The 24,845-nt window shown below is 38.8% G+C and overlaps 1 protein-coding gene across 1 annotated transcript; it reads left to right on the top strand.

Moving 5' to 3' along the window:
• Positions 1 to 19,199: 19,199 nt before the first annotated feature.
• On the top strand, positions 19,200 to 20,252 carry LOC102715415 (WUSCHEL-related homeobox 10-like). Its single transcript, XM_040526737.1, has 2 exons — positions 19,200 to 19,863; positions 20,029 to 20,252. Exons 1-2 carry the CDS (start codon positions 19,200 to 19,202, stop codon positions 20,250 to 20,252), a joined length of 888 nt encoding a protein of 295 aa, XP_040382671.1.
• The last annotated feature ends 4,593 nt before the right edge of the window (positions 20,253 to 24,845 follow it).

Raw genomic sequence — 24,845 nt, 5'->3', positions numbered from 1 at the left:
CGAGCGGCGTGGCCGGGGCTCGACGACGCCCGGCAGCCGGCAGCGCGGGGCGGCGGCGGCGGCTCAACGACCATGTGGCGCACAGGAGCCCGACGGGGCGACTCGGCGGCTGGCTGGAGGAGCCAGGCGCGAGCGTGGGGCGAGGAGATGGCGGGCGGTGTCGGCGCCCGGGCAACACCGGAGACGGGGACAGGCGTGTCGTTACTGATTCTGATGAGGACGGGGAAGGCTGTTCGGGCGCCGCGACGGAAGCCAAGCTCGTCGGTGCATCCGCCCCAAGCAGCCAAGCCTGTGCCCGCCGTCGCCGCTGCCGTTCCACTGCCGCCCAAGTTCGCGCCCAGTGTGATCGCCTCCCCGTGCCCACACCCGAGCTCACCGATGCCCAGCCGCCGGCCTCGATAGAGAGGGGAGAGTGTTGGTTTTTTGTGTTCTTATGAGGCTGACAGATGGGCCCATGAATTTTTTAATCTATTTTTTGCTGACTAGGATGCCATGTCAGCGAAACCACCCTCCAATACTGCCCAAGGACCTGAATTGAACGTTTTCGTAACTTCGAGGGCGAACATTTCTGTATTGCGGTTGAGAGACGATTTTGATACTTCGTGACAACTTGAGGGACCAAAAGTGAACTTATTCCTTGGCTGAATTCACGCACTCTCATGGGCCAAATTCATTGCTGTCAAACGTGAGCATTCATGGGCCTAACGGAATTAATTTATTCAGGGGCCAAATTCACGATGATGTATGGGCTGAAGCTGCATGTCGTGTGGGCCAAATTCAAGCGCGCCTTTGGGCCAGAATCCTGCACTCGTATTGGGGCTTTATCAGTTGGCTCAGATCGTTTCCGCCAGGTACAGATACACACACATACACACTTATATATGCTTTAGACATATAAACTTTATACATACAAATTTTAGACATACAAACTCTGTATTTAAAAATCTGCATATATGCAAATATTATAAACAAATATAAACTTAACATATAGGAATCTATCAGCTGGAGCCTGCTATCTGACATGGGCCAAAACGATGCTTCTGCAGGCCGAGCCCACTGATGGGCTGAATTTCATGGGTTGGATTTGCACTCACGCTTGGGCCAAATTTACTCTAATATATGGGCTGAATTCACGCACGATCAGGAGCCAAATTCATTCCTGTTACGCGTGCGCTTTTATGGGCCTAACGGACTGAATTCATTCTGGGGCCAAATTCACGATCACCTATGGCCGAAGTTTCAGAGTTATGTGGGCTTAATTCAGTCAGGCCTTTGGGCCGGAATTGTGCACATCTATGGGCTGAATTTGCATAAACTTATGGGCCAAAATAATGTACTCTCACGACATGAATGTGCATGCACCCGGCCGGAATCTGTGCACACACCGGGCCAAATTCAGGTATACTCATTGGCCTCCTGATTTTCACTACAATCTCAAGGCAAAGTTAAACTTCACGATGGGCCGGATGCATGTGCGCCTATAATCTGGGCTGAAATAGCACACATATATATGAGCCTAATTCATGGGCACCATGGGCTGAATTTGCGCCCATCGACGGACCGAATTCATAAGCATTTATGGGCCGAATTCACTCTCATTCATGGAGTGAATTCAGACGCATTTTTGGGCTGAAGTCATGATCACTTATGGGCCAAATTCACGCAGAGCTATCGTGCGCTCCCACGGGCCAACATTAATTAATTTGCATTCATGGGCTAAAATTGCACATAGATATGGGCCTAATTCACGGGCAAATGTGGGCTGAATTCGCTATCAGTTACGGGCCGAATTGACGCACATTACGGGCCAAATTCACTCTCACTCATGGAGTGAATCCACACACATTTATGGGCTGAATTCATGATCACTCATGGGCCAATTTCACGCTGAGCTATCTCACGCTCCCACGCGCCAAAATTGCGCCAGGTCTTGCAGCGATTGATGGGCCAAAATTACGCTCGTTTACAAGCCAAATTTCGAGCACTGACAGGGTAGCCTAGTGAGAAGTCGAATATACTCTGCATATTTCAACCTCAGTGATTTTTAATATATAATGCTACTGATTTTAGGTATTCATTTGACTACTTATTTAATTTAATTTTTTAATTTGATTTATTACTAGATATATTTTTGCTTATTTTTAAAAATTAAATACTGCGAATCGTCAGACATGTGTTAAAAATTTAAGGACGTCGTGTATTAAAAACCAGGAGTACCAGTCTCTTGTTTCCCTGCTTGAATCTTATGAAAGTGTTTTGGTTCCCAAGCAGAATTCTTAATTAGCCTCCATAAGTGAAGACCCTACTAAAGAGTGCTTCAAAAACATATATGATGGGCTAACTCTTGTTTGGTTAGAGTCGATCAACAGCATATTGGACCGACGACCTTTCTGAATCTCGTACGCTGATCGAACAGAAAGCTACAAACGGATCGATATAGCTAGGCTGTCATTTCGCCGCAATTAATTACTATCTCCGTTTCACAGATGTTTGATTTTTTTTTATTGCAACGTTTGACTATTCGTCTTATAGATTACAACGTTTGACTATTCGTCTTATTTAAAAATTTAGTATAAATATAAAAAATGACAAGTCGTGCTTAAAGTTTTTTTTAATAATAAAGTAAGTCACAAGCAAAATAAATGATATTTTTATAATTTTTAAATAAGACAAACGGTCAAATATTACTAATAAAAAAGTCAACCATTTTACGTTATGAAACGAGAGGAGTATCTAGCTATTTAGTTTGGTTAATTGTACTTATAGCTAGCCCCTGCAAGCCCTTGTACATGTTGACTGCAGCTATCAAATGAACTGCCCCTAAAGATCAAATAACAAACAGGAGTCCAGAAACAGGCCAAGCATAATGGGAAACATATATAGCGCCAACCCTTTGGACGCATTCACGATGAGCTTTAATTCTTTCCACGTCTCCACTAATTAACGGAACTCTTGAAAGCTGGATTAATTTATGTACAGGGAAAAAAAGAAATCAAATTGATTACACTTTCACCTAATTAATTAATTAATTAAATATAGAATTTCAGTTGGCTAACAGCTCGATCGAATTAATATGTAATCAATTAATATATGTAGCAAAAGCTTAGGTACCCCCTCGTGCATGCTCTAGCTGCATACCGACAAGCTAGCTAAGCTTTTGGAAGCAGCAAATTAAGCTAGCGTGGCTAATTAACATGCATCAAAACAAGGGGATTAAAGGGAGGGAGAGAGAGATGATCACGATGGATCCGTGTCACTCTAAAAGAGATCACACATGCTGCTACTGCACACGACAAGTACCAAACATGATAAAACCGGCTACTTAATCTAGCATCACAGGGTGTAATTAGGGCACAACTGACATTAAGCTACTTTTTAATTAGTGATTAATTAGTACGATGCGCCGCCCCGCACGCACGCCTGGTTGTACAGTGGTACTATTACTGTCTCCGTTTTATAACAAGATTTTTTAGATATGTTTAGATTTATTTATTAATCGAATAAGATTTTCTTTGGATATGTTTAGATTTATTTATTAATCGATATATACTATTTGTATGTATATGTTTAAATTTACTAGTATATGAAGATGCTAGAAATTATTATTATTGCGAAACGGAGGAGCTGCATTGCCCACTGTTTGCGTCGATCGCCACCCCTGAAACGGTTTGGTTATTTGGTCGATAGATCGATCAGTCATCAGACGGACGACGGTGAAGCAAAATAATGCAATTGGAGTGGTGTTAATTAACGTACTTTTGAGTGATTCTATTAAATCAATTGACATATTTTATTTTTAATCGTACAGATATATTAGAGTTTTGTTTTATGATTCTTTAGAAGGTATCATAATCTTTTATGGTGTAAAATTTGGTTGCTTCAGGTACCTACCTCTGCAGGTAGTAAAAATTCTAGAATCCCCAAATACTTTCTTATAATTAACAACTGAAAATTTTGCAGTATGTGTATTTATATGTGCATGTGCTGCTTGTGTGTAATATATATATTTTTAAAAAGCTTAGTTTTTGTTGCAGCAATTTAATCAATCAAACGTAGCTCTACTTAGTTCTATAAATTTACTCATTCCCTCCTTTAATTACACAAATTCACTCGTCTTCACCAGTGTGCCTAAATTCAACTGCCATATCAAGACAAATTAACATTATCTACCTGTCCTATAAAAAAAAAGAAAAAAGAAAACCACTACCTACTTGTGAGCTGTGACCTGTAGAATGAATGTTTATTTATTTAATTATTTATAATAATACATATCGTAATTACATTTTTTTTGACAAATTAAAAAGAAACGATGAACGAAAAGGCAGGTAGATATATATAGATAGATTGATGGGTAGGTACGCGATGATCGTGCTGTTCTTCTCTTTGGACGGTTTGTCGCTCGACAGCGCCACCCATCGCCGCGCAGTCCGGACGGCCGGACGATCCTAAACTTAATTAACTAATCAACTGATTATTAGCAACATAATCTATAGACCTAAGCACCTGTGATTAGCCAGGAATTAATTAGTTAGTTAATAATCGAATCGAATCGAGCCGTGCAATCCTGTTTAATTAGGTAGGGGAGCATCGGGGGATAGATTCGATCGCATCTTTCTCCGGCCTGTCTGGTTGATGTCCAGACTGGCTAATTGACTAGCTTCATCATTGCTACGACTTCTCCTTCAAATTAGGTTAATTAATTTGCTGCACCATCGTATCGTTTGGCTGTGTTTTGGCTGAAAAGACAGACATATTTACAAACGAAAAATAATTTATAAATAATTTTTAGCAATATAAAGATAAAGGCTGAAAAATAAATTACGATAAAAAAACTTAAATAAAAAAATTAGATTTTGACTCATGAGTATAAACAAAACCGAAAAAATAAGGCACCGTATATATCAACGTGTCCATGGCTCCATGCTAGCTGCATCTGTACGATCTCGATCTTAACATGATTTCTCGTTCACGATTGCACTATATATGTATCTCTGTGCACGGAGAGAGCTCGATCAGCCATTTGGAATTAATTAGGAGTAATTAACAAGCATTCGTATATATGTATATATGTGTATGGACTGCGCTTACAAAGAGATGCCATGCATAAAGCATGTAGCCAAGACTCGAAATCTTAGTCTCATAAGTACATGGACGATCCGATCCAAAATTTCTTTACTCCCTATAAAAAGTAGGAGCGGTCTACCCTTGTTACAGTTTTATAATTTAGCACTTAAATTTTTTGATATAAAACATTAAATAAATATAGATTGATATCTACATATAAATTTAAATTAAGATGACTATTTCATATAAAAAAATTTAATAACAAATCATAAAATCCTCACATGTATTTAACTAGTAAGTAAGTAGAGAAGTATCATCTACCTCGCTGCAATTTTAGAAACCATATGTCTTGTACTTATTGGAGAGAGTTGGATGTTTTCCCATCAACTTACTTTTGTTTCTGGTTTATATTTAATTCTTAGGCATGTGCCAAAAATGGTATTTATGGGAGATGTAACCCGTTTTCATTATTAAAAAAAGCTACATATAGATTAAATCAAATTAAATTCAATATTTTTAGATAGAAAATGAATATTTTCATGTATAATATATTTTATTTATTTTAAGTAATATTATAATATGTTTATTTGTAGGTCCATGGACATTTAATTAGCTAGTGTGTGGGTAGACACACACTTACATCCACACCTGGACAATCCAAAATACAACAGTAACCAGGGTTTTCCCGAGGTTATTGTGCAAGCAACAAATGCTGCTACATAACCCTCAAGTATAGGCAATTTGATGTGGATATATATAGCAAAAATATGATATGACTAGACAATGCTTCTAAAAATTATTAATTTATTAGAGGACACTGTGATTACCATTTTATTATATCCAAATCAACTGAAGAGAGGAACCACATGTTAATATGACGAGTTTGTTCATTGTGTCAGCACATGCTACTCCAATTGGCTTGGCCGCATCATCCTTCCTTCGATCCCATCCAAAAATCCTAGAGCGGGAATATGAATACATTTTTCATCTTTTCTAAATTGTCTATTTTTCATAATTTCATAATCTTTATATTTTTCTGGTTTTCCTCTAAATTTTTGAACTTTTAATTTCAAAATTTCAAATTACACATTATACGTCGACTGTCAATTAATCTATCGTCATTCTAAGGACATTGCTACCATACATTATATTCCATTTTCACTCGAGTACTAGGTTACAAGTTTATGGCCCTAGAGCATTCTTGTCTTCTTAAAGAATTTCTCTCTCCAATTAGATTTAAAATAGTAAAATAATGAATAATGTCCCGTGATAAATTACTAGTTTTAGAGAGATATCCTTTAGTCATGACTAATTTTATGATGTTCACTAATAAATTACACAAGCTTAGAGTGTCACGTGGCAAATAACTATTATACTACCGATAATCAGGGTTATCCAGATGGTGCAAATAATTACACAAGCTAAATTGCTTGTGTTGCATGCGGTGGAACCTACCCACCAGGGTTCAAAGCTTAGCAAGATTTAACATGGGTTCTCGTACGTATGGCTCACTGTTATTTCAGTGGTTGACGAGGTACTCATCGATAGCGAGACACTAATGATAACTTCGTTAATATAAAGATATAGCCAGTCTAATCTTTGGATGTGCTCATATATGTATAGCAAGGCATTTTGTATATTTATAGAGACAAACGTGTACTCCCTCTGTCCCACTATATAGAGGATTTTAACTAATCACTTGTAATTTTTCATCATTCATCTCATTCAAATATTTAGTGCAAATAAAAAATTTATAAGTAATACTTAAATTACTTTTAATAATAAAGAAAATAATAAACAAAATAAATAATACTTTTAAGACAAGTAGTTAAAGATTATAAACAAAAAATCAAAATCCCTTATTACGTAGGACGGAGGGAGTAAATGTTATGAGCGCATACGATTACACCATGTTTCAAGAGAAAAATATTATATCCCTGATGGGATTAATGCCCCTAAGCCTGGTGGTGATTATGCAAGCAACATATCGGTGACCGTGCTAGGTTGGAATATTATAGTACAAACCATGTACTACAGGTGTCATCCAAAGTCCAAACGGTCTCATTTAACCCACTTTTCGTACAATGACCGCTATCGAATTCCGATTCTTCCGTACCATACACAGCTTAAACAAAGTTCATTATTTTACTTATGAGGCATATCCTTTTGAGACATTCCTTCACTACTACTACTATCTAATAATCCTACTTTACTATCGATAAAGAAAATATATTATAATATGCCTAAAATAAGTAAATATATATTCGACATAAAATGTATTGTTACAATCTTTGCCTTAATTTGATTGTATACGTGGCTATCAATTTAGATCTAATTGTTTCTTAATATTAGGAATTTTACCGGGTAATTTGAAAAATTACAACCTAAATAGATAGAGCGTCGGATTCATCCACCGTTGTCTTCTTATAAATAAGTATAAAAATTTCTACCACATCTAATTTTGACCACAAATTATATTTTAGAAAAAATAATAGCAGATCAATTAGTGGAGCTATATAGTTAGGAAATATTATGCCCATATTGTTTGGAATAAGCTCTATGGCTTACTAGTAATCCGAAATTAATTTGTCTCTATAAATTTTTGTATCAAACGCTATAAGACGAACTATATAAAAGACCATAAGATGAATTTTAATTAAATGGAGTACCGACATACAACCTCCGTTCCATATCATATGAGATTTTGATTTTCTATTTATAATGTTTAACCACTTGTCTTATTACAAAAATTTGAAAATATTATTTAATTTGTTTATTATTTTGTTTATTATTAAAAGTAGTTTAAGTATTACTTATAATTTTTATATTTGTACTAAATTTTTAAATAAGACGAGTGGTCAAACATTATAAACAGAAAGTCAAAATCCCATGTAATGTGGGATGGAGGGAGTATAATTTTAGATTATTTATAAGCATAAATAAAGGCGAAAAGGTGGGAGCCATATATATATATATATATATATATATATATATATATATATATATATATATATATATATACACACACACACTATATTATACAACGCTTTGAGCACTACGTAATAAACAACGCATATCCCCGACCCACGGACTGCCCATCGTTCCCTTAACTTTTTGAACAACACATGGCATATATCGATTTGAGTTAAAATTTTACTAAAACACACGAACCATCGAGCACACCAATAGTCTAAACCAACTCGAGTTAATTTTTAACTTCTTGTTTTTCAACGCAGACATTCACATTAAGTGTAGTAAAAAATTTACGGAAGAACACACAGAAGCTCATCATCTAGCTATAACATACAGTAGCATTTTTTGCTTGTGTCTAGTTAATTTTAAACTTTTAGGTGCATCCTGCAAGCGGAGTATAAGTTAAAGTTTAACTCAACAACATCGTGTGGGTATTAAAATATAGTTGTTTTGATATGTCAGTTACCGTGATTAGTGGCAGCGGCCTATTCATTTTCCATTTTTCCATTGTGTGAGAACGACTCCATTTTTCTCACAGCGTTTGTTTTGAAGCGATCTCTGGCGATGGCGCAGCACTTTCCCGACAATCTTTTTCTCCTCAATCTCAGGTGTCTAGCAGATAAGTTCAAACATCATTGTATTCACAATACATTACACATATCATCACGTCCGTAATACATAGGGTTTATCGCTAATTGCATCTTACACAACACACAAGCCCGATCATGGAGGTCTCCAGAAAAATGTTGTCAAAGGTGAAGAAGATTAGGCTCTCAGACTCCCAAAACCGGTGCGGTTATCGCCGCGCACACGCTTTCCTGGTTTCATTTTCTATTTTTTCGTTGTGTGAGAACGATTCCCCCATTTTCCTCACAGTGTTTGTTCTTCAAGCGATATCCGGCGACGACGCAGCGCTTTCCCGATGATCTTTTTCTCCTCAATCTCAGGCGACTAGCAGGTAAGTACAAGCATCATCGTCTCCATAATATAATACACATATCGTCTCGTCCGTAATGCCTAGGGTTTATCACTAACTACATCTTACACAGCACACATGCCTGATCATGGAGGTCTCCAAAAAATGCTATCAAATGTGGTCATCTGGTGGGTTTAGGTCATCGGCGACCGACGTTGGAGAAGGGCATAGTGTAGAAACGTAGCACATATCCTTGGTGGTGGCAACGATGTCATTTTCCATTGACGGTGACGGCGGGATTAGATATGATGATGTCAGAGGAGGAGGACTCGACACACGAAACTCTTCTGGCTTCTCATAATCTGTTGTAAACTCTTTTGGCAACTCAACTTCAGACATGGTATCAGCGACCACGACAGGTTTTTCACACACCTCGCTAGGGTTCTCGGTGGTACACATTTGAGTATTTTAGTCAATGAATCTGATTGGTGTAGATGAAACCGACTATACTGTGTGTTTTCTGTGCAATGTCTAATGTGTCATAAACAACTGAAAGCAATGTCTGAACCCAACAACATGTTGCGCGTGTGCACAGTAACATTTACGTTTCTATGTATTTTGTTATGTAAGATGAAGGTATATATTTTTATTATTATTAATAGGGGTGACAATATTTATATTATGCGACGTGATAAGTGAATGGTCTATCATATTTTGAGGTTTTTTTGGTTACTTGATGTTTTCCAGCCATGTTTATAAACAAATACAATACGGGGCCAGTCTGAGTTATTTTTTAACTCGAACATGCTACCAAAGTTTTGGTCATCATTGAGTACAGCTAACAAATAATCATCTTACGCAACAGTTAATTTTTAACTTATCACCTACCGAGCCATGTAATTGTTGATTTGGTACTGATGAGCATATGTGTTAGTTATTTTTTAACCAAACAGATGTTAAGTATGGACGGAAGTATTTTTGTTATGACCATCGATAAGTTATTTTTTTTATCTCAACAAGTACAACATCGCAATAACTAGGCCATTTTCCTAGGTAGCAATCTCACGCAGACATTTTGAATGATAGTTAAAATTTAACTGCACATCGAATGGCTACAAATGAACCAGTAAACGAACATATTCCTTCCATGTTGTCATTAGTTAATTTTTAACTCTATAGACCTTCATGGGGACTAAAAATCTGTGGGGGTCATCAGTTAATTTTTAATTCCTCAACCAGTAAACGAACACATTCCTTTCACGTTGTCATCAGTTAAATTTTAACTTCACGGTGTATCGTAGTAAACACCCTCACGCATATATAAGTTATTTTTTAACTCAAACACTTGTATATATCGGTCATCTTTCACTCCACTAGCTCCGTTGGAGGTAGTGGGAGGGGGTGGGCTAACGTGGAGGGTGGTTGGTTGATCGCTGTGTAACATGCTACGTTGTTTCGTCGCGCATATTTTCTCTATGACGCGTTGTGTAGCACCACCATATATATATACACACACATATACATACGTTACAAAACAACGTAGCGCATCACACAACGATCAACCAACAACCCTCTATGTCAGTCCACCCCCTCCCACCACCACTCCCCAACAAAGCTAGTAAAGTTAAAAAAAATAACTGACAGATAGTATTATTTAGGTGTGTGGACACATACACCAGTTGTGTTGATGAGATGGATTAGTGTAAGTAATTAATTAAATAACGGAGTACATAGGCAAGTAGCATTAGTTTAACACCCATGCACACTTCTCACTCACTCCCACACAGTAATTGAACTCGTCCTATATGCTTTCTAAAAAAGGGAGTGTTTGCTTCCTTCCGTGCGACTCTCTACCATTTGAGGCCACACCGGGGGACATGCACGGAGGGAAACTCGTGTGCCCTGTCGCTCTCCTGGTTGATTTTAAAAATAATATGTTGTTAACTGGTGATCATAACTGTTATGGAATATATCATAAGGACTTGGACCATCCATTAATTGGTGTGATATCTGCAACTGACCTTAAATAAAAACACAGTCTACTGATTAACATCATTACACATATGCTATCTATGAATTAAATCATTAATTTATTATACAAATCTAACAACGATTCCAAGGGAGAAGGCCGGCCCCAGCATCTTTGTTGAGAGTCTTGGTCACCTTTGGCCCAGTTTGGAAGAGATATTGACTGCTGCATCTTCTGACAGGATCTTCCGAATTCGGAAGTTTTTCCAAACAATACCTAGCTTTCGAGAATATGTAGTTGTAGAAACTTTGAAGACAAAAGCTGAAAAAACCAGCGTTAGATTTTGAGAAGATGACTTCTCACTAGTTGCTTCTCGAAATCTAAAACTCTCTCAATACATGTTCCTTGGTCACACACACACATATATATAAAATGCTGTGAAAGGGTTCTTTTCCGTCGGACAACCCGCTTATGGGCTCCCCCGTGTCTATTTAAGCTCACCTCTTGCCTCACAGGAATTATACAATAACAATAAGTCAAAAGTACAGTAACACGACAACTAATTTACAGTAATAATATCGAACATACCCATGAGAGATCTACTTTTTTAAGCACTTTTTTGTAACAATATGGTACAAAATTTTTTAGAAAATAATAAATAAGGCGAGAGATAAAGTTGTTTAAAGTTCAAAATCTTAAGAAATATACGTAGGATTTGTATTAGTATACACTAATGGTATGATAATAGCTGCAGTAACGATACATTTTCTGTATAGTAATAGCGCTATGTTGCTATAAAATATGTGTATTGTTATTGTATAATTGTAGTAATGTCGTGATACAAGTGTAGTAACATCGTGATACATGTGTAGTAACATGTGCGTTGTTACTGCATAATTACAGTAATATCGTGATATAAGTGTAGTAATATGTGCACTGTTATTGCATAATTACAGTAACGTCGTGATATAAGTACAGTAACATCATGATAGAAGTGCAATAACACACGGTGTGACTGCATACTGTTGCTACAGTAGCACTAATATATATGGGAGAGCTAAAAGATTGTATTCCCAATCTTTAGAGAGCACTATCTCATGTGTCTTATATTATTTTTTAAAATTGTTTTCATCCCAGTGGTTAAAAAAATATGATTTAAAAAACTAGATCCATCGTGACTATATTACTGCATTTTATAAGGCATATTACTGTATTTTTGTCTTCGTGTTACTGTACTTTTTAGATAGACGGAAGTGGACAAAAGTAGGGTGTGGAAGAAGGTCAAAGCACAGGTTTGACCGATCGGTGAGAGCTTTGACTGGTCAAGAGAGAGGTTATGGACCCTTAGGAGGGGTGGTTTAGGATTTATGAGGGAAGGAGGCATACAATAGCTTATTCAAAGAGGGGGCACATATTAATTTTGATATATATATATATATATAGCGCGAGAGAGAGCAACCTTATGTAAGCTAACGGATGACGCCTAAACATACAAGGGCCTTGACACCTATCAATAAAAGACTATGTAGCCTAATTCGGTAACAACTAGGACTGGCTTGTTCAAACCCTAGGGTAGGCCCGAAAAATCTAGCAAAAAAAACCAGGCTCTTGAGCCCAGCCCGATCTTGGGGCTTTCTCGAGCTAGGTCATGCTTTTATATCTAGGCCTAGGCTTGGCCCTGTGCATTATCGAGCTAGGTTCAAGATTTTTCGGACTGGGTCGATCGAGTCAGGTTGGGTCGACTAGGTTGGGTGAACATGCTTATCTAGGATTGCTCCTACATATCCTCGTATAACTCTTGTTTTCTACTTGGACAAAGGGTATCTCGAGATATAAATACAAGGCCCCCCTTTGGGGAGGTCATCAAATACCGACTCAATCCACCAGCCTACTAGCTAGCCGTATTGAACCATGCATAATCTTGTGTTTGCAATCATTCTGATGTGTTTAATACAATCATCCCTGTCTGGCAAAAAATGTACAGATATATTTAACTAAATAAATGGACGACCTATTTTATGAGTTTTCAGCATCCAAATATCACACGTGGAAAGGTTGTACAAATATTTTTCCTCTAGGTAATAACTACCGTTTAAGTCTAATATATTTACTAATTGTCAGATAAGCTAATGCCATACCTCAGACGTTTTTGGTTGAGAAACACTAGTGAATCATTATGTTTTTGCAGCTAACGTACAATTGTCTGCAAGGTGTATAGCTTAGATTCCATTTATATGTTATTACCAAACATGTTTGCATCTTGCATATATGGACCATATAAGTAATATAATGTGTGATTTTGCACAATTAATGATTTTTGGGGATTGATCAACAGTGGAGCAGGTGGGTTCTGAACTACTCCCTCCATTTCACAATGTAAGATGTTTGACTTTTTTACTGGTAATGTTTGACCATTTGTCTTATTTAAAAAATTATAGAAATATAATTTATTTTTTTGTGACTTATTTTATTATCGAAAGAACTTCAAGCATGACTTGTCATTTTTTTATATTTATACTAAATTTTTAAATAAGATGAATGATCAAATGTTGTAAAAACAATCAAACATCTTACATTATGAAATAGAGGTAGTATTTTTCAATCAGCTAACAATAAGATCCTGACCTCTAAAAAGAGACTCATTCCAAATATGGTATCCTGATACAGTAGCCTCACACAGTGCCACTATATGACATACGTACCTCGGGTAGCATGCATGCCCTTGTTATGATTGGCTTGTCTGTCTCACTGCGTATTTCTTTTGACAGCACCACTACCTTAATCTGTTACTCTAAGAGAGGCAGGAAGAGAGTCACCATAGTCGTTTTATAGGCTTAAAAAATTACCATGTTAAATCGAGATAAACATAAGATTGATGTCGTCCTCTAAATCATTATATTATGCTTATGTGGCCAGGATATACCAACAATATTGATGTCGTCCTATTGAACGACGGCGCCAACGACGTTGCCGCGATTAAAAAGGTCTATTCGTGCAATAAGTTTTTTAGATATCTATTTATAAAATAAGTTTTTAAAAAAACCGAAATGTCAATAGCAAAAAGCTCTTCCTCCTTGAAACCCCATGCACGTTGAGTTATTTGCATTGGCTGGCAAGATAAATCTCTGAATTCACATGCCGTGGGCATGCATGCATGATTGGGATCGAGAGGGAGAGGGAATCTAGCTAATTGCATGCATGCAAGAGACGGACAAACAAGAGGGCAACACGTCGTCTCGTCAGTGCGTCTTTGCGAGCATGCGCATGTAATGCCATGCCTGCAGTACACACTACTGAACAATCATGCATGTGTGATGTGTCACATCGTATCTCGTTTCAATTTAATTCATCAGATATAATCACCGCATGCATATTGCGTTCATGCATCTGCAGTACACACTAGCGAGTGTTGTTACAGACATATCAAAATAAGTTATTTTTTACTAGTTTATATACGATCTCGTTTGACTCTTTGTCATATTTGAAATTCTTTGTGAATAATATTTTTATTGCAGTTAGATGATAAAACATGAATAATACTTTGTATATGACTAATTTATTTTTTTTGACTTTTTTATATTTTTTCAAATATAACAAATGGTGAACACAGAAATTAAAAAATGAATTCTTTCTACGATGGAGATAGTACGTATACATATACTGATCGATAGAGAGAACATTTCGTGCAGAGAATATATTTCTGCATCGTCGTGGTGGTGAAGGAAGGGCACAAACTTAGCCGATCACTTGGGCCAACCCCGTGTGATTTGCTCGTTTACCATGTCGGCAGCATATGCAGACATGTGCAGTACTCTGCTGTGATGACAACTGCCGCACATAGTGTTCATAGTATGAAGCTGTGGTAGCTTTTCAGCGGTCAGGGGGGCTCATTGCTGGCTGCAGCCTGTGTCCTGCTGCTTATACGGTGCTAGTCCTAGCCACCTAGCTAGCTAATTTTTTTTATATTGGAAGATATTTTAGCTATATCTAGATTAATCATATATATTATTTATATATATACACATACACATATATATGTCCATATATATCAGTAACATCCCATATATATGTTTTATGTGTGTATAGTACCTGATTGTTTGGCAATGTCCCGGGGCGGTGATTAATGGTCAAACTACGTATTTGGTAATAAAAATAATTTAAGAATAAAATTTTTAGATACGTATTTTTGTGATCTAAAAGTTAAAAGTCGGAAAACAAACTTTGGTGAAAAAAAACCTAAAAACAACACTAAATTTAAAGTTAAAAATTTAAATTTTAGCTTATAAGTATAACGAGAAACGAAAAGATTTAGGAGTTAAGAAACCTGGCTATATATACGTGTGCGTGATGTAAGAGAGCTAGTCTGAATGTCTGAATATGCCTATATATGCAGCATGCGCGCATGCATCATGCTCTTGTGGTTGCAGTGAACAGTATTACAAGTGACTGTGTGTGAATGTCCAGCTAGCTGCTGCATGCATGCCGAATCAAGGAGCTAGCATGCTTCCAAACATGGTATATATACATAATGATGATAATATGGTGATATGTATATTCAGTGCATGCATGCAAAAGCACCAGTGGTGATTGATAAGTAGTATATGTGTGCATGCATGGAAATGGCACTGGCACCTGCTTAATTTGTGACTGTACCAAATGATCACTGGCTGACTCTGTTGGCAAAAGCTATAGGAAATGAGACGAAAGATATATAGTCGATCACAGTGGATCGATGATCCTGGAGGATGCATAGATAGATACAGCAATTCTATAGTAGACAGGTCGATCGAGCTCCAGGTTGTTGGAATATATGTGCAGTAGTACATGACGATGCATGCCCACGGCTATCTCGTTTTGGCTTTCTCTGCGTGGGTAACTTTTTCCTCCCTTGGTTGGAAATCCACTTCTTACATATATATATATATATATATATATATATATATATATATATGTTACCTGAGTAACCATTACTCGCTCCATTCTATAATCATAAGACATTAATACTGTTTTTTCTTTGTCTTATACATGCAATTATGCATTAACTAGCATATATCTTTTCTCTAAATTAATTTATTTTAAATTTTTCACTATCGAAATATCCGACCATATTACATGCATACATATATGCATATGGGTACTCTAAACGAGGAGATGATTATAACTATTTCTTGTTTTTGTGTTAGTGATATATAGTTGCGCCTTATATTTGAGATGGTGGGAGTAAAAAATAAAATAATAAAAAAATAGATTAATATAACATATATAATTACTCCACAAATATGCAATTTCAAATTTGTCTTCTACAGGTTCTAACAAAAAAAACGAATTTAATTGTGAAGGTGCACATACTAGTTTCAATTTATTTTTCCTTACAATTTGCTAAAATCGAATTTAAACTTGCATGTTTACGGAATGATATATTTTATATTAATCCATATTATTATTATGTTAAAAATAATGACTATTTATGTGGCATATAAGAAATGAGTGCATGTCCAACCGAGGGATGAAAATCCTTCTTCTCTGTACATCATTTTGCATGCATATGCTCTCCAAGCTTTGGTTCCTGGCTTGAATGGTTTTGTTCCTTCCTTAAGTGATTTGTGTACAGGCTTGCCAATAATATTTCTCATGTCATGCTTAATTTTTTTCATATATGCACTAGCTGCTAGATACCGGGCCATGATCAGAGACTATTGGAGACCCCTCAAAAAGAGAAATTTTACGAGTTCATTTGATTCTTGTTAGAGATGGTTAATTATGACCCTGGACTACTATTACTGACATATGCACGGAGATATATGGCTGATAATCCATGAAAATGAACTAGGAACTAAAAACAATTTATGAACAAAAAAATGTGGGGAAAAAACTTCTCAAAATCAACTCTGAGATTAATACCTAAAATTCAAATTTTAGTTGGGGCTGATAAGACGGTTGTATATATATTGCATTGATCAAGTGTCGTGTAGTGTGCGGCGTTGATTCTCACTTAATTAAAAGTTGGATTAATAGTTATTCTTAATTAAGTTCATGAACGTACCAGGGGAGCACGCATGCATTCCAAAGTAAAAACGAAAAGTTAGCTAGAGAGGAAACATGCATGCATGTACACAAGACGACACACCGACTTTGTGAACTAAACTACATATATAATTAGTCGCTAATTAAAATGTGCATGCTTGCTAACATAATCCTGTGTGAGTCATCCGTGGTCAGTATAGAACCTACCATCTACCAAATTCTTTTAATTTAAACCTGCGAGTAACCTGTCTAGCCCAGCTACATATTCAAATCACAAAGTGCCCGGTCTGAAAAGCATATATATAAACCAAATCAAAGGAAGCATCATCTCCAAACATAAAAATCCACATGTCTCCAAACCCGCACATGCAACAATAATCTAATCCAAGGAATAATTAAGACCAGATCAGACCCCCAACATATATATCTTTAGATTAATTAAACAAACACCATGCACTGTCCTAGCTTTGTGGTTTCACATGAAGAGGCCCACATGTCCCAGCAAAATAGAGAGCCCAGCAAGATGAACCGATCCCCAAAGTGTTGGCCAGCTGATCCAGATGGTGCTCAGCTCAGCTGCATGCATGCTCCCGGTTTGCAAACCAGGTAGGGTGGCTAGCACACATCTGTGCCTCCTTTGGTAGGAGCAGATGGAAATTCTTTTGATTGATCTGGTGCAGAAAAGGGTGTAAAAGTGCTCCCATGTTCACGGTAAGGGCGTGTTTATTTGACCAAATAAACAATTGGCCAATGTTGTTATGTGTCCAGGACGGACGATGCAGGTCGGTCTCATTGTAGCAATGATAGAGTACTGACCATGGTATTCTGGATTGGCCTGTACTGCTCCAAGGAAGGCCCTAGAGAGCTCCATTAATTATCCACTGGCAACTAATACGTACCAATATTACCAAGGTTAAGGGTGAAGGAGCAACAAATGAAACCATGCTCAAATGCATCGGTCTTAACATGGAAATTGGAATATATATATATATATATATATATATATACCTTAGTCATCAGTGTTATTCCAGTGTATCAAAATGTGAACTTCTTTTATCTTTTAGTTTATACTAACTATATACAGTACTGATCTATTCACAATGCATGGTATATGCATCATATGAAAGCTACCTTTTCCAAAATAATTGCCATTTTTTGGATTGCAGCACCATAACATTAATAAGATTTGTAATAAATATCTCAAAAATAAAATAATCCATCACAAGTAGACACACAATAAAAATATTCGAGAAATTAATATATACCCACATAATTTATTTTATATAATTAGAATGCTCTACAAATGATTTAATAGTTTGACACCAAGATGTAATCTAAAACAACACATATTTATCTCCCCCATAGGTAGAAAGGTGTCACAGTAGGCACATCCTTTCGATTCACCTCTGGCTATATTGATGTTTAAGGAAATAATTCGGTAAAAATTTTAAAACTTAAATCATCAATTTTACACAAGGATAGGTTAATTTATAGATATACAAGTAGTAATGTAGTCGTATTATTTACCCTTTGAAATCAAGAATTTGAAAATTATTGATGGTTAAATTTTCGAAAAAAATATTCTTGTAATGTCAAATGTTTATGACCGGTGATTTCAAACAAACTACTACCTCTGTTTGATATTGTAAGACTTTCTACCATTGCCTAAATTCATCATCAATTAATAAATATATATAATTTATATATATGTCTAAATTAATTCATTAGCATGAATCTAGACGAGGCTAGTCTTATATTGTGAAACGAAAGGAGTAACAATTAAGCATGTCCAATAACCCCTCTTATGCATTAATGCATGCCATATGCTCCCTTAATTACCACATGATAGCCAATAGAAGACAAAGTCTCTCTCTCTCTCTCTCTGATCTCTCTCTCATCTCTCTCTCTCTCTCTCTCTCTCTCTCTCTCTCTGCAAAGCAAAATGTGCAACCCTCTATAAGGAAATAAGAAAGCACAAGACACACGAAGCCCTATAAGTAGATGGTGCCGTCCCTGTGCATCATGTCCTTCTCATAAGGTTGCTTGAATTGCTGCTCCCTTCTTCGCATGTGTGTCACCCTCTGCTTCCATTGATCCTTTCATCCCTTTAATTACCGCGTCCCTTTCTTCCACACCAACAAAAACTGTTCATCGATAGATCCTGCACGTTATTATCTTAGTAATTAGCTTTCTTTGCATCTGCTTTGACCTTTCCCAACCACTAGAGCGAGGCAGCGAGCTACTATTCCGGCCATGGACCACCACCACCACCTCCACCTCCACGACGGCGCAGTGCAGGCTAGCCATGGCGGCCACCGTGGTGGCGGTGGCGAGGGGGGTGAGCCGGCGAGGTCGCGGTGGGCGCCCAAGCCGGAGCAGATCCTGATCCTGGAGTCCATCTTCAACAGCGGCATGGTGAACCCGGCCAAGGACGAGACGGCGCGCATCCGCCGCCTCCTCGAGCGCTTCGGCGCCGTCCGCGACGCCAACGTCTTCTACTGGTTCCAGAACCGCCGCTCCCGCTCCCGCCGCCGCGCGCGCCAGCTCCAGCAGGCCTGCGGCGCCGCCGCCGCCCTGCATCAGCTCCCATCCGCCGCCGCCGCCGCCGGAGGTGGTGGAGGAGGAGGAGGAGGTTACTACCACCACCACGACGTCTTAGGCCACCACCACTCTCCTCCTTTCCTCATGCACGGCGGCTGCGTGGTCACCTCCGCCACGGCCGCGCCCGTGCCACCGGCGGCGGCCTCCGCTAACTTCTTGGCGGACGACCTCGACGCCGGCGGTGACGACGACCTCTTCGCCATCTCCCGGCAGATGGCCCTCATGGCTCGCGGCGCCGGCGCCGGCGACGACCACCACTACAGCAGCTACGCGGACAACGACTCAACCCAGCTCAGCTACCACCAACCAACAACCGGTCAGTGAGCTAGCAACAACTGTGTGCATCGCATGTATACTCCAAACAATTAAATCTCATGCTAGCCATGCGCGAAGCTTTCGCCATTACTGATGATCATATGTGCTAGCTAGCTGTACTACATTTTAATTTTACTCATATATATATATATATAATATGTTTCAGGGACGATCCAAGTGTTCATCAATGGCGTCGCATACGATGTGCCGAGCGGCGGGGCACTGGACATGGCCGGCACGTTCGGCCGCGACGCGATGCTGGTGCACTCCTCCGGCGAGGTCCTGCCGGTGGACGAGCACGGCGTCCTCATCAAGAGCTTGCAGATGGGGGAATGCTATTACCTGGTTGGTGAATTAATCGAACCATGCATGTTCGTTTCGATTAATTAATTAAATTATATCATTGTTAATAGAGCAATTTTATGTACAGTCCATGAGTTGGTACTGAAAGGTATCAAAATTTTAGTGTAAAATTTGGTACCTCCTAGTACCAGGTACCAAGAGATTTCAAAATTTTACACTGAAATATTGGTACCTTCTTAAAATTGATTTTATTAATACATTATTTTGTTTATAGTTCACTGGTTGGTTAATAGTTTGTCAAACTAATTGTTCCATGATTGCAGGTTTCAAAAGCGATCTAATTAGTCAGTCAGATGGAACAAGCTGGTGCAAGAAAGATCCAAGGTTTATGCATGTATGCTTGTAAGCATGCGGGTTAATTTGCTTCATTGATTAATTGAGAGATTATTGATTCTCTCTTTTCTCTCTCCATGGATTGTTAGTTGTCCAGGGATCATATCAGCGTGTGTACTAATATGGTTTATTCTCTCCATCGATGTATATTATCTCGATGCATCGTCCCCCTTGAGAGTTAATTTCAATGTTGGAGATGTTTATTGGCTTTGATTACTTAGAGAAGAGAGGGAGAATTTGATATGATCGAGTTTCCAATTAAATGTCTCACAGCGCGCGTGCATTAATTTGGTTGCCCTTAATTACACTGCACAGTGCAAAGTACTCTTTATATGTATTATCTTGTTGTGGTAGAAAGAATGTGTTTACCTAGCGAAGTTTATGTATTTCTGTAACATAAACTACACGATTTTATGCAAACAATTAATCACTCTTTAATAACAAAAGAAAATGTACATTTTCCTAGACAAATAATTTTATTCTCTAGAAAATTTTGAATTCTGGGGCCAAATACATCTTGTTTGCTCCGATAATAATATTATGCCATTGTTTTGGCAATAATATTGGTGGTCTAGTACTCTAGTTGATTGGACAATCAAGAAATGTATCTTATCCAATTAACTATCCAATTGAAATCAATAACCGATAAAATCTCTTTAGATCTCGGTAAATTTTATCATATAATAATTGAAATATTCAGTTCAACATTCTTTCACTCTGTCTGTTGACTTTGCATTGTAAATTTTACAAAAAAAATATATAACACTGCTGTATGTCAAGCCTTGACGACCACAATTTCATCATATATTATCTTAGCTTCTTAATTCACTCTTTAATATATTGTGAGATAGCTAGTCTGCTACTATGCACTTCGTGCTCTCTCCTGGCTTATCAGTTTGCATGTCGATCTGGCTAGTACAATTGCGTATTCTGTTTCATAATATAAGAATTTTTAGCCTTACCTAAATTCTTATAGACGCTAATGAGTCTAGACATATATATAAATTATATACATTCATCATTTTATGAATTTAGACAAGGCTTAGAAAGTATTGCAATATGAAACGGATGTAGTATTAGTGAACTAAATTAGGGCCAGTCTCAGTGAAAATTTCATGGGCAATAAATAGAGTGTCATGTAGATATTTTTGATGATGTGACAACGTATTAATGAAGAGAGAGATGAAACATTATATGCACAATTACCTAGACATCTTGTGTCTTGCATATAACCTAGGAAACAACAGATGAAACTATGCATTAAGGGATGGGTGTTTTATCCCAGTTTTAAACATTTTTAGATAACATGTCACTCTGGGTAATCGTGTTCATAAAACATACATTAGGAATGGCCTTATATAAATAATTGTAACTTACCGTGCCAGAATCGCATTATCACATTTCATCCCACATAATGTACTTAATTAAATATGTCCTTTTTACCCCCCCCCCCCCACACACACACACACACACACACATATATATATATATATATATATATATATATATATATATATATATAATATAGACAATAAATGCGAGCATGCATGTAATTAAGGCGTGGTAGACCTATAGAGGAATGTCAACCCAGGATCGAATAATAATATAGGTTTCGAAAAAAAAAGGAACAAAAAATCCCTCCTCACACAGTACAAGTATATATGCTTCTCGTGTTTCAGTTGCGCCATTTTCAAAGAGATTTTTCTCGACTTAGTTGAATGATCCGGATAATCTTAAACCCGCGCGGAGTTTTTTTTTTAGTAGACAGTAAAATATCTATACGTAAATAAAATCACCTTATTATTTTCTCAATTCGAGCATACCACATGCCTTCTAAATTATATATGAACACTTATAAATCCGGCCTTTTGGAAGGTTGAAATCTGTACATTAAGCATCTTTTTTTTTTAAAAAAAAAAGAGTACAGACAAGTATCTAAGTAGGCTGAGCCAGAAGATTTGCCTGACTACTCGGTCCCCAACGAGTTAAATAAATCCAGCCCATTAACCCAATTGCAAACTACAATGCTGGACTCACAATTGGCTCGGTTTGGACGGCCTTCTGTCCAATTTTCCGTTTTCACTTTATCAATTAAACATTCGGCCCACATTTGGCTGAGCAAAACAGTAGCATCTAATTATGGCCCATATCAGTAGATTATCCTACTTAAGGATTACTTATATGTGGCCCAAATTAAAACCCAAACCTTATGTTGCTTTATAGGCCTATCCTGCGTTCAAACCCAAACCGTCACAGAACATGGGGACTCATGTACGATGTATCTATATCTATCTATACATATATTCATTAAGAGTTTTTTAACATTAATACCTCAAGTTAACACATTTTTCAGTATAAAAATTTAGTACCTCGAGGTACAATATATCTTAAGGTACCATAATTTTGCACGACAATTTTTAATACCTCAATATACATTTTAAGGATACTAAAAAAACCCATTAATTAGACATTCTAGGAGCTCTAATGTTAATCAAAAAGATCTAGCATCCATTATGGCCGTAGACTAATTGGACACTTGAGTGTAATCAGAAATATCTAAATCGGTTATGTTATTATAACATGATCATCTGATATCTGGGTGAGATATTGCATTCATTCGAAAACCCATGAAAATTCGAAAACAAATCAAGAAGAAAAAACCATAACTTGCCAAAAATAAACTCCATTTGCAAACAAAACTCTACCCAATTTCTTTATTTTAAAAAAAATCAACTTGCACCAGCAGCAGCTAGCAGTAGCAAAAGCGGCAGCTAGTGCATCGATCGTCCTCACCAGATGAACCGCCTCGTCCCTGATGTGCTCGAGCCGCACCTGCATGCCGTCTGCGAAGCTAGCCGCCACTAGAGCTAGCGCTTTGCAGAAGCGGAGGACGATTGGCAGCCAGCAGACGAGGAGGCTGAGATTAGCTAAAGGGAGTACGAATTCGGCTGAGCGTATCTCTTTGCTGTAGAACGGTCTCCCGGTCGACGGGCCACGACGCGTGCTGGGTCGAAGTTGGCGAGCTCCAGCGAGCCCTGCGCTAGGGAGCCCACGACACCGTCCTTCATATATAGTACTGATGAGATATTATGTTTGATTAATTCTGAGTATTAGATTTGATATGGACGAGGTGACGTGCTTATACCTCATCGCTCTATTATATTGAAAGCTGGCCGTTTTCGCGCGCTGCCATTGGGCCACGTGGCACAGCCTGCTTCCAGTGTTCACCCCACGCACGCAACGTTCGAATCGAGGCACGGCGGCGGTGCATCGAGGCTCCGCGGCGACGGCCGGATCTCGGAAGCGGCCGGGCGACGGATCGAGGCGCCACGGCGGCGGCTGGAGCACGGACCGAGCGGGCAGCGAATATAGGCAACTCGGGGCCTAACGGCGGGGCCGGTGGCTCTGGCCGGCGGTAGGGGACAGCGGCTGGAACTCCGGCGGCGGAGCTCTTGGGACGGCGGCCAGGCGGCAGATCGAGGCGTAGGGGCGGTGGCCTAAGCTTGGACCAAGCGAACGGCGGATCTGGGTGGCTCGGTCCAGCCAGCGCTGACCTCCGGCCTCCCACCACCACCGCCGGGTCGCCCCGCCATCGTGTGCCGCGCCGTTGCCTGCGCCGCCCACTGCCACCGGATCTCCCCGCCGCCCGCGCCGCTGTCTCCGCCGCCCGCAGAGCCGCCTCGCCGCACCGCCGTCTCCGCCGCTCGCAGCTGCGCTGCTGCCCCTCCGTACCGTGAGGGGCACGGCTTTTGCCATGCGACCTTTCTAGTTCTTTTTCGTTGCAGCTAGCTAACCTGATTAGCGACTAATTAATTAATTAAAATTTAGATTGATTCTTAATTTAAAGTGTTTTTTATTATCAAATACATTAGACAATAGATTGCAATTTAACACCAGATAATTGACACCTAAAAAAATTCTTACATCAAGTTGTCGGAGATATGGGCCTGGAGATATCCCCTGAGTGGTTGGCACACGGCAACTGTGGGTCTAGGAATTCCCAAGCCTGAGAGGAAAGGGAGGTCGGGCCTAGGAGGCGCGCGCCCCTGAGGGTCGGGCCCGAAAGGGTTGGTCGAGCGGAGGGGTCGGGGCGCCCCAGACCCCCTCGGTGCACGGCTCGGGCACCACGGGGCCCATTGCGTGGCGAGCGCAGCCCTGGTACCCAACTGCCGCATTTATTAGGATGGGAAAAGGCCTGAGGTGCGCAGTCCTCCATGATAGGCATGGGCATGCGCCCCCCTATTCGCTCCCCACAGAAAAAGGGACGAAAAAAGAACATGCGTCCCT

Source organism: Oryza brachyantha, chromosome 8, assembly GCF_000231095.2.
Source record: "Oryza brachyantha chromosome 8, ObraRS2, whole genome shotgun sequence".
Taxonomy (NCBI): domain Eukaryota; kingdom Viridiplantae; phylum Streptophyta; class Magnoliopsida; order Poales; family Poaceae; genus Oryza; species Oryza brachyantha.
The sequence above is the reverse complement of the archived record's forward strand: the minus strand, read 5'-3'. Positions and strand labels throughout refer to the sequence as shown.

Excerpts from the sequence above, each read along its gene's own strand:
- LOC102715415 (XM_040526737.1), top strand. The coding sequence starts at position 19,200 with ATGGACCACCACCACCACCTCCACCTCCACGACGGCGCAGTGCAGGCT. Across the intron at positions 19,864-20,028 it reads CTACCACCAACCAACAACCG|GGACGATCCAAGTGTTCATC; the intron begins GTCAGTGAGCTA and ends AATATGTTTCAG.